Source organism: Branchiostoma lanceolatum, chromosome 1 (assembly GCF_035083965.1).
Source record: "Branchiostoma lanceolatum isolate klBraLanc5 chromosome 1, klBraLanc5.hap2, whole genome shotgun sequence".
Taxonomy (NCBI): domain Eukaryota; kingdom Metazoa; phylum Chordata; class Leptocardii; order Amphioxiformes; family Branchiostomatidae; genus Branchiostoma; species Branchiostoma lanceolatum.
Window position 1 is genome coordinate 42,577,180 of NC_089722.1, and position 10,750 is coordinate 42,587,929.

Consider the following 10,750-nt stretch of genomic DNA (forward strand, 5'->3'; position numbering starts at 1 on the left):
CAACGTTAAGCGACCAGAAACAAATGTCTTTAATAAACTAGAGTTCCACGAACACATTATCTTCGCCAAATAATCAAGGCTTATTATGGAGAGTGATAAATATTTACATGCTTATCACCCTCAGCAAACGTGATCATGCACCATACCATTTGAAAGTTATGATGGGGGGGGGGCAATGAGTCCAGTCTAGAGAGGGATAAAAATCATTTGGTGGTACAGGACTAGTATATGTGTATAGTGTGCTGGTATATGTTATAACTGGCCATGGTCATCAAAAATATTGAAAGTTATGATTAAATGGTACAGTCTATCACTCACTCACTCAGTCAATATATATGAATAGAATAAATCTTTACTCCATATCATACAAATTTTGCAAGACATACATGTGACTTGTCCATACTTGCTAGGTAATACCTAGCAGTGGTGCAGTTTTGGTGCAGTGTACTCTCTGAGCAGAGGAGTGCTGGTTTTTGACATGTTTTTAGGTGCTTTTGTCAGGCTTTCTATTTTGTCCCCTTTCCGTTATGTCTCCAACCGTGTGTTGGACAAAAATGGCTAAACTGAACACGTTAAAAACCAACCGGACCCACACATCTGCTTGGAGTTTAGTGAGACTGCCACATCTGTTTATCTATGTGCCCAATTTGTTTATTCATACTTTAAGGCAAGGCCCTCTGTTGAACTGTTTCGGGAACACTGTCACATGGCCCATTGTGAAATGTACTTGGATTTACAAACTATACTTACTAATTATGCAGATTAGCTCCTGATTTGCATACAAAGTCATTGATTGTGTAAAACACCATCTGAGCTCTCTACATACCAAACTTCACGACGATCTGTCGACCCCTTCTCAAGTTATTCATGTCCGAAGGTCAAAACAAAAACACCCACTGCAGTTCCAACCAAGACGCTAGGGGGCCCAAACTTACACAACTTAATTCCTGTGGCATAAGCTATCTACCACACAAAAATCATGACCATAGCATTTTTAGAAAATATGCTCTAAAATTTTGAAGCTCCGCTGCAGTACGTTAGGTACCCGCTAGAAGGCCCATTATCGAACTTGACCTTCCTTTCCGTAAACCCTACCCATCCACTAAATATAATACAGATCCATCAACACTTTCTCGAGTTATGTTGTCCACAACGAAATTCACATCCACACAAAGCCCGCTGCAGTACCGACGGAAAGTGCCAGGAGAACCATTTTTGAACTTGACCTCCGTTTCCACAACATCTACACACCTGCAAAAAATCATGAAGATCCATCAACGTTTCCGTCATTTTTTTTGCCTTCATACAAACGCAAAAAAATGCAAAGTCCGCTGCAGTACTGTTAAAAAACGCAAGGTGAACCATTTTCGAACTTGACCTTTCTCTGTACAACCACTACACACCTACCGAAAATCATAAAGATTCATTGAAGCTTTCTTGAGTTATGCTCCTAACATACATACAGACCCACCAAACAGCTGGCTCAACCGAAAACATAATCTTCCCCGAGTACTATAGTACCCGGCGAAGATGATAAGTATTTACCTTCGCTGAGAAGGTTGTGTTTTGCACAGCGTTCGTGTGTATATTTGTGTATCTGTGAACAATATAACTCGAGAATGCCTAGGTTGATTATCTTCATACATGTTTGTAATTTTTTGTGTTTCATATATAGCGCCTGTGTGTGTGTGTCTGTGTGTGTATCTGTCTTTTAGCAAACAATTCTCAAGGCGAAAACATGTTATAGGAAGAAAAGCCACCCAACGACATCAGACTTAGAGATAGGGGGAGGTACTATTTCGCAAAAGTGTAACCAGACGCATTATCCTCTGTGTGTTTATTGGAGCGCTCTAATATTCTTTGCAGACATGCCATTATTTTTGAGAAGCAGTGAAGCAGTGAAACTAAAACGCCCACATGGAGACCAAACGTTTTTTTTCAGCTCTTCAATAATCTAAACCGCCAGTGGCGGTGCCCAATGCGCGTGAGAACCCGAGTTGTCTTATTTCCACTAAGGCGGCAAACGTCGAGCGACCAGAAACAAATGTCTTTAATAAATAAGTATTTACCGTCGCTCAGAAGGATGTGTTTTGCACGGCGTTCGTGTGTGTATGTGTGCATCTGTGAACAATATAACATGAGATTGCCTAGGTGGATTGTTTGTAATTTTTTGTGTTTCTTAGCGCCTGTTTGTGTGCGTGTTTTCTGCCAATATTACCCCCCTGTACATACCCCCTGAAGTTTGTACCATAACTATGTACTAAACTAATATTAAGGTATGCTAGCAAACATACTTAATGCCTTAAAGCATTTAGTGATTTGAGGTTAGAAGACATAACAGTGAATATCTGAACCCTAAATCTATTCTACACACAGATACAGTAGAATCCACTTATTTTCATAACTGATTTGTTGGTGTATTTCATGCAATAATAAGGAGTAGTCCATTAACCCTTGGGGACAAAATGAGCGGCACTGAGGGGGGGGGGGTTGTAGTGGTTACCAGGATGGCACTTGAAGGAAACACACACACACTTTGTGTCAAATTCACTCACTCCCAGGTAATACAAAATGCTACATATTAAATTGATAAGCATATCATCAGTTTATTCAGACATATTTAGTGCAAAGGATGTATCATTCTTAATCCTATCACAGCAAATAACAATGGAGTCGCTATAGCGTTTTCAAAACATAAAGGTAAACAACACTTCATGTGGTGGTGTCTTACTATAGAAACTATCCATACATGATTTACATTTGAGTGACATTTGCAAACATTTTGTATAAACTATTTCCAAATCACCCCCAGTGCAAAAAAAGGACTATTCCCATTACAATTTGTGCAAACTTGAAGAGTTTTCTACTGGGTCCAATGATTCCCTAAATTTCGTGATTTATGTGCTTAAATAGACCATCTCCATATTTTGAAATGCGTATTTTGCAAAGTTGGTATTAATACCCTCTCCTAATCAGAGAATCTTGGACAGTATATCGATATCAACGTTCCCTCCTGACAGGATCACGGCAACGTTCTTGCAGCCTCCCGCTCGTTCCTTGAAGCTGTCACTCAACACGGCGGCCACGCCCACCGCGCCTGATGGCTCTATCACCAGCTGCATCCGCTCCCACATCAGCCGCATGGCATTCTGGGAGAAACAGTACAGATTCAGATCATCATCATCATCATCATCACCATCATCATCATCATCATCACCACCATCATCATCATCATCATCATCATCATCATCATCATCATCATCATCATCATCATCATCATCATCATCTTCATCATCATCATCATTTCTTACATCTGAATTAAAGAATTGAAGCATGCAAAAAATGTTGGCTCTCAGTATTCTCAATTATACATTTAGTCAGTCAGCTCTTTTCAACTTAAAAAGAAGATTAAAAGGTAATTTACGGGTCAAATACAGGTCAAAACGTGGCAAAGGCAAATTTGGCCAGATTTTTAAAATGCACATGCTTCTCCTTAAAAGAGGCCTGGAATCTTCTGAGCAAAAATTGCCCTGGGTTTTTTAAAAAGTTCTGTAAAAGACAAGACAGATTTGCGCGGTGCTTGAAGTGTTCAAATTCTAAAAACGTTACCATTGCATCTACCGTTTAATCACACGTGCAAGGAAGTTCATGACGCCCACTGGAGAAGGCGACAGTGATCGTTGAACATTTGATCCGTGAATACCTTAGTGTTGGAAGTTCTAGTAGCATTGTATTATAAATGTCGATGTTGTACAAGCAGACCTTTCCAATGCACTGTACTATTCTGTACCTTTATTTCGTCCTCTGAAACAGTGAAGATGTCATCCACATTTCTCTGGATGTACGTCCACGGAACTTTGCCGATGTTTCCATTGAGTCCGTCAGCTACGCTCTGCGGGAACCGTGGAAAGGCGTACCGCTCACCCCTCTTGAGAGACATGGCAGCACAATTTGAGACCTCTGGTTCGGCTCCGTAAACGCGGATCTCGGGACAGATGGACTATGAGACAAATTATAAAACATCAGGCGTTAATAATGGGGGAACTAAATTTCATGGTTATCTAGTGTTCTACGTGAAAACGTAGGTGTATACTTGTCATCAGTTTGTATGTTTGTCTTGGTGTGCGTTTACAGTCATGGGAATATTGCACACTAGCAGGATGTGACAAGATATCACCCTCCTTCAGCAGGGTTGCATCCCCTCCCGACATCAGCCTTGCTCTTTTGTACCGAGGTTCTGAGTACCGGTGACGTCAGCAGTAAACAGCTTTCAGCCAATCAGAGGACTGCCACAAGCTCGTCTTTTGTAAATCTGCAAAGGTCGTTGGGAAGCTATCAGCTAATAAGCTTACGTCTTCCATCACTACTTTGCTTAAGAAAGAAATAACGGCTGTTTGTGCCAAATGAGGCTAGCTCTTTGATTATTTATGAGCAACTGTCAGTGACGTCATCAATACCTAGAACCTCGGTCCGAAAGAGCAGGGCTGGTGCCGGGAGGGACTGCCGAGCGAGGATGCAGCCCTGCTGAAGGAGGGTGAGAGATATTTGCAGTTGAGAGCCATGGTGTTGCCGTAGACAAGCAGGACGAGATTGCACATAGTTTGCAGCATGTTCCAGGTTACTCGTGATTAGAACCAACCAATGAGCATCCAGACTGCATAATTATAAATATTTGTGAAGGAGGGATGAAAATACCTCCAAAATCAGGGTTTGTCCCTACCATAGTTCCACTCCAGCTAATGCCCAAACCCTCCTTAGTGTTCGATTCCCGGTCCAAAATTGCTGAACTGACCCTAGTTCCGGGTCAAAAATTGCTCAACCCTCCCTAGTTCTTCTTCCAAAATTGCCCAAACCCTCCCTGGTTCCTGGCCCAGATGCTTGAACACCTACCCCCCCACCCTTTCATTTATTTTTTTGAACAGCCCATTACTCAAAACAAAGTCTTAATAATACTTCTGTTAAACATATGATGCTCTTTGGGTCTGAAATATAGAGAGATACCTTGATTGCCACGGACACACCGGTCAACATTCCCCCTGTGCCAACTGGCATCACGACCGCATCCATGGCAGGTACCTACAAAGTGGGAAGAACGTAATTATGAAAATCTCATTCCTTCGTGACATATTTGGAGTGCTTGGTATTGGTCTATATCTCATTTGTTAGTCCATATGGTAAAACCAACCATATCAAACTATTTCACAGTTCAAATAGACTTGCCAATTTAGCTTTATTCTTTTTTTTAAAATTGCAACAAGACAATACATAGTGGAGCGCCAGGCAGCCAAGCTGATGTTGCGGACCACTTAACATTTATCTTGCCTACATTGATATAGCAGGAGGTTTAAGGCACACATTTAATAACCTTAGCTTTCACACGACTTCCTGTACATTGAACGCGCAACACTGCTACTGCATATTACGTCTCCCACAGTACCTTAGAACGCAACATGACACATAGTTTAACCTTCTCCCTGTTGCCTGACCCTGTAACCAATAGAGAATGGGGTGCGAAACAGCTACTTCAGTGTGCTAAAGGTTTAGGATAGTAAGACTAACAGTCATATCAAATAGCATCAAAGTTCAAGAACAGCAACTACGCCAAACCCTTCTCGAAACAAACATTCACAGAAATCAATATATACATAGTAACTATACTTCATGCAGGCAATACGTCAACGGTTAATGACTACAGAAGGGTTGGCAAAACGAATCTACTCTTTACAATGTAATTGCTTAATGTATGTTCCCCTACTCCACACAGCTAAGCAATATGGACACATTTATATTTCTAACGAGTTTAGACAACACAGTGATCATAAACCACATCTACTTTTGCATTTCTACCACAACGAAAAATCGAGGGGAATTGGAATCCATGTACCTTATAATTCTGGTTGTAATTTGACAATGCTTATATAGATGTATCCGTTTACTGTTCTTTTGTTGTGACCTGTACTTAAGCCAGTGGGTATACGTGTACAATAACGGTCCTCATTAAGATTTTGTTACCATACCAACACTCAAAGCTTCTACCTGTCGAAGAAGTTCCAGTCCCATAGTCCCGTGCCCGGATATGACGTCAGGACGTTCGGCCCCGGATATGAAGACCGCTCCAGTCGCGTCCCGCACCTGATTCACAGTTCGCGCGATGTGCTGGAGAAAGGGGCGTGTTTGAAAGACAATCAATACCTTCATAAGTTGTAAAAATGACGAGAATTATAATGGCTGTGTGCATGGATGCAATTGATGCACGTTTCGTACACTTGCTTTAAAGGTTGTATCATACAAGGAGACAACTATTTAGTGCTACTAAAGAAAAGGCATAAGGCCATGTTGATTTCATTATATGGATGACCTCCTCCGGGGACCAAACAAAACTGATACGAGGGTGTGAATTTGAAAAACCTGCGTCTTTCCAACACCTACCCACAAACCAAATATCATCGTAATCCATGTAGAGGTTCTTGAGTTATGTTGCCTACAATAATCCGCAAACACAAACAGACACAGACACACACAGACACAGACACACACACACACACACACACACTCACACACACACAGACACACACACACACAAACACAAACAGACACAGACACACACAGACACAGACACACACACACACACACACACTCACACACACACAGACACACACACACACAAACACACAAACACACACACACACAGACACAGACACACACACACACACACACACACACACACACACACACACACACACAATCACAGACAAACCCAACACTTTATCTCCATTTTTCATGTTGATAATAAAACCAGATAAATTTACCTGTGCAGCAGGCTCGCACAGTGTCAGACTTGCGCCGTGCGACAGCGCCATTTGTTTCTTGCACTCCGGGGAGTTGTCCGGCATGACCATGTGCGCGGTGACGCCGTGGAGCTGAGCTGCCATGGCCAGTCCGCATGCGAAGTTACCGGTGCTGCCGGCGACCAGTTCGAGTCGGTGTGCAGTTGATCCATTCGAACTGACCAGTCTGGACACAGCGTTATAGGCTCCACGGAACTATGGGGAGATTACATTTCCCCTGGTTAAATAAACAAACACACAAACAAACAAACAAACAAACAAACAAACAAACAAACAAACAATAACTGTAACAATAACGATTTAGTGTCCTTGAAATGTTCAACCTGTTTTCCCAGTTAAGAATTGCTAGCATTGTTTTCGTTTTGCCAGTTCAGTTTAGAAGAAGACGCTGAAGAAGAGTGACGGATTTCACCCGAAACGTCCGGAAATAAGTCTCAAAACTTTATCCAGTTGTAGTGTTTGAATTGTCTTTAAACAATAATAATTGTCTTAAAACCAAAATTATAGTATTTAATAGAAGAGGTCTTTAATTCAATAACCTTAGTTTTTCACTATGTAATAAAATAGAGATAGTTCCATCATATTGAATAGAAGTTTATTGCAAGTTCATGCCCGTGGGCTAATTGCAAATACATGGTAAAAACATAGGGAAAAACATACATGCGTCAGTAAACTGTGTCAGACTTTGTTGTAACAATAGGCTACTGGTACTTAATACAATTGTTGGCTATATATAACCACAAAATACCCCTACTTTTACAAACTCACGGATGAACAAAAAGCTACCTTTCTCTTGACATCACAGAACCCACAAATACTACAAAAGTTGGGACTTTTCGTCTTCCACTGCCTCCAAAAAAGAAGTCAAACTCAGCTAGTTTAGATATAGCCAACAATTGTATTTAGTACCAGTAGCCTATTGTTACAACAAAGTGAAACACAGTTTACTGACGCATGTATGTTTTTCCCTATGTTTTTACCATGTATATTTGTTACCTTGGAGTTATGTTTACAGCAGGATGTAGGATTTAGCGCTGCCACGAAAAAGTTACAAAACAGGGCCTTAAGAGCAATGTATACCATCAGAAGTACTCTTGGAGAGACTAGATCTTCTGTAGCTATACATTGTGAACTGTTTGACACATGTATTGTACCGATATTATTATATGGATCTGAGGTCTGGTGCAAAAGTAATATGAATGACAAATCTCCGATAGAAACTGTACATTTGAAATTCTGTAAATATGTTCTTGGACTTTGTTGGAATTCGGAGTGTAGAGCGAAACTGGGATGTTTTCCGTTGCTAATGGAGGCGAAAAGCAGAATGTACAGTTACTATGTTAGATTATTTAACGAGGTACATACATGTACATGTAATCTTCAATACGAAGCCTACATGGCACAACAAGAACTAGAACGCCGAAAAACACAATGCTGGTTATCTAATGTAAGAAAATGTTAGAGGAGTCCGGTTTTGCCTACCTGTACATGAACGGTCACTCAAACACACCTTCTCATTTAAATGAACTAAAACAAAGATTGAAGGATATTTTCATCCAAAATTCAACTCAGAATTACATGAAAGGACGAAGAGAAAACCAAGGCAACAAATTAAGGACATATAAAACATTCCTATATACATAGAATATGGCAGGCATAACCATACCCTTTAGAACGAAAGAACATGCGAATTCTGCGACCATTTATATGTTGAAAATGAAACCCATTTTTTACTCGATTGTTCCTTATATCTTGATGAGCACCAATCGCTGTTTAAGACAATAGAATTAGACAAGAAATGTACATAAATGTCAAAGCAGGACATTTTTATATACCTGATGTCATGTAAGAACAAAAATATAATAGACAAAGTATGTAGTCATGCTCCAAAATGTTTCAAAAAGAGAGAAGTAACTACTAGGTAATCAATATTAGTTTAGCAATAGTGTTTGATTTTTAGTTCACAAGATTGGAATGTAGAATTGTATCAAGTCTTGCTGTGTATTTTGCTTCTTATAGACCATGTGTGGTCATTTGTGCATTTAGCCTATCTGGGCAGGAACATGAGACAAAAACTATTATTATATTAGTCATGGGTTTGTTACGCAGGAACAAACTTTAGCCGATAATGCAGTGGGAAAAATATTATAAAATGTCTATTCGTGGGTGAATTATACTCAAACTCTCAAAGTAATGTACTGGTTATGAAATGGTTGGAGCATGCAAATACCTTAAAAGAACCCGATTTCTGGAAATTCTCGCACTTAAAGTAGAGCCTTCTTCCCGACAGCTGATCCAGAGTCTCGTCGGTTTTTACCGGAGTCATAATGACATGTCCAGATAACGTATCGGCAGCTTTCTGGACAGTTTTGAGGGTAACTACGTCGTTTGCTTCCATTTTTCTCACAGAAGCCCAGATGCTGCTTGGAGAGTCCCAGAAGCTAATTGAGCCCTGGCATGTCTCGTGTTCCACATTGTCGACAATGTGGTTTGACCACCCTGGTCACTCGCGGCGCACTCAACTGGCTGCGGAGTACTGGGTTGTTTATTAGCTCCATGAAAAATGGAGATATTGTTTTTGGTGTGTGTGTGTGTGTGTGTGTGTCTGTGTGTGTGCGTGTGTGTCTGTGTCTGTGTGTGTGTGTCTGTGTGTGTGTGTCTGTGTGTGTGTGTGTCTGTGTGTGTGTCTGTGTGTGTGTGTGTCTGTGTGTGTGTGTGTGTGTGTATGTGTGTGTGTGTGTGTGTGCGTGTGTGTGTGTGTGTGTGTGTGTGTGTGTGTGTGTGTGTGTGTGTGTGTGTGTGTGTCTGTCTGCCTCTGTGTGTTTGTGTTTCCGGACGATTGTAGTCAGGATAACTCAAGAAACTCTGGATGGATTACGATGATATTTGGTATGTGGGCAGGTGTTGGGAATCGGGATGCCGAAATTTAAGGTTGATGATGGGCCCCCTGGTACTAATGACCCTGCTACGGCAACAGATATTCAGTTTTTGTATCGTTTGACCTGGACGTGCTATGGTCTTTGGTTTTTGATTTTTTTGGTGGCAGATAGCTTGTTGTTTATTGTTTATTCGCGCGTAAAAAGTACATTAATCATAGATGAACAGTAAATGGACATAAATAAATAAATAAAAAAGAAAATAAACATGCAGGGGAAACCATAAACCTTCGAGGTGTGACTTCATGATATCAATTTAACTTAATCAAATAAGGTTAGACGAAAAATGGGTCATCATTATAGATAGATAAATAAGAGGCATTTATGGATCTTTCAGTCATAAAGTGGGTCCTGGCCCTGGCGATTCTGCATTAACTAACGCGGTATGGCACAGAGCTGGAACAGAGTCCGTCTTAGCATGAGACGAAAAAAGCCGTCGGTGTTTGGAGGAGCAGCGCCCTCTTGCGTCTTGACGGTGAAGGACTGCAACAGGGTCAAGAAGACCAGAAAGTTTACATCCTGACCAGCTGCTCACTACGACACATGCGTTAGCCTAGAAATAAACAACCAAACACCATACCTGTCGTGAAACACGCGTGTGGCGTCGTGTGGCGCAAGTGGTAGAGCGCGCGGCTCTCAAACAATGGGCTAATCCCGGGTTATGCCCAGAGACATGTCCGAACTTGCGTCCCGACGTTGTGCCCTTGGGAAAGGCACTTAACGCGACTTTCCTCACTTCCCTCAGGTGTATATGAGTACCTAACTCATCTAGGGTTAGGGACGTCCCTCGGATAGGACGTGAAATGGAGGTCCCGTGTTTGGGGAGAGCCACACCCCGCGCACGTAAAAGAACCCACCACATCTTTCGAAAAAGAGTAGGGGCATGCCCCGGAGTGCGATGGTCCAAACCCTTACAGTCTGGTCGGGGTTGACATCTTGAAAAGGTGATAGTCACCTGTTATGTCG

At 41.4% G+C, this 10,750-nt stretch overlaps 1 protein-coding gene across 1 annotated transcript; it reads right to left on the reverse strand.

Moving 5' to 3' along the window:
• Positions 1-2,662: 2,662 nt before the first annotated feature.
• Positions 2,663-9,202, reverse strand: LOC136428341 (serine racemase-like). The gene is made up of 6 exons (XM_066417783.1): positions 9,079-9,202; positions 6,810-7,043; positions 6,037-6,156; positions 5,002-5,076; positions 3,791-4,000; positions 2,663-3,149 (listed from the first exon to the last, which is right to left on the reverse strand). Exons 1-6 carry the CDS (start codon positions 9,172-9,174, stop codon positions 2,973-2,975), a joined length of 912 nt encoding a protein of 303 aa, XP_066273880.1. The 5' UTR covers positions 9,175-9,202; the 3' UTR covers positions 2,663-2,972.
• Positions 9,203-10,750: the final 1,548 nt, after the last annotated feature.

What these genes read in the sequence shown, in the direction of transcription:
- LOC136428341 (XM_066417783.1), bottom strand. Translation starts at nt 9,174, where the DNA reads ATGACTCCGGTAAAAACCGACGAGACTCTGGATCAGCTGTCGGGAAGA. An exon ending in GACTGGAACTTCTTCGACAG is followed by an intron (nt 5,077 to 6,036) that starts GTAGAAGCTTTG and finishes CCCACTTTGTAG; the next exon opens with GTACCTGCCATGGATGCGGT. An exon ending in GTGTGTCCGTGGCAATCAAG is followed by an intron (nt 4,001 to 5,001) that starts GTATCTCTCTAT and finishes TTTGTCTCATAG; the next exon opens with TCCATCTGTCCCGAGATCCG.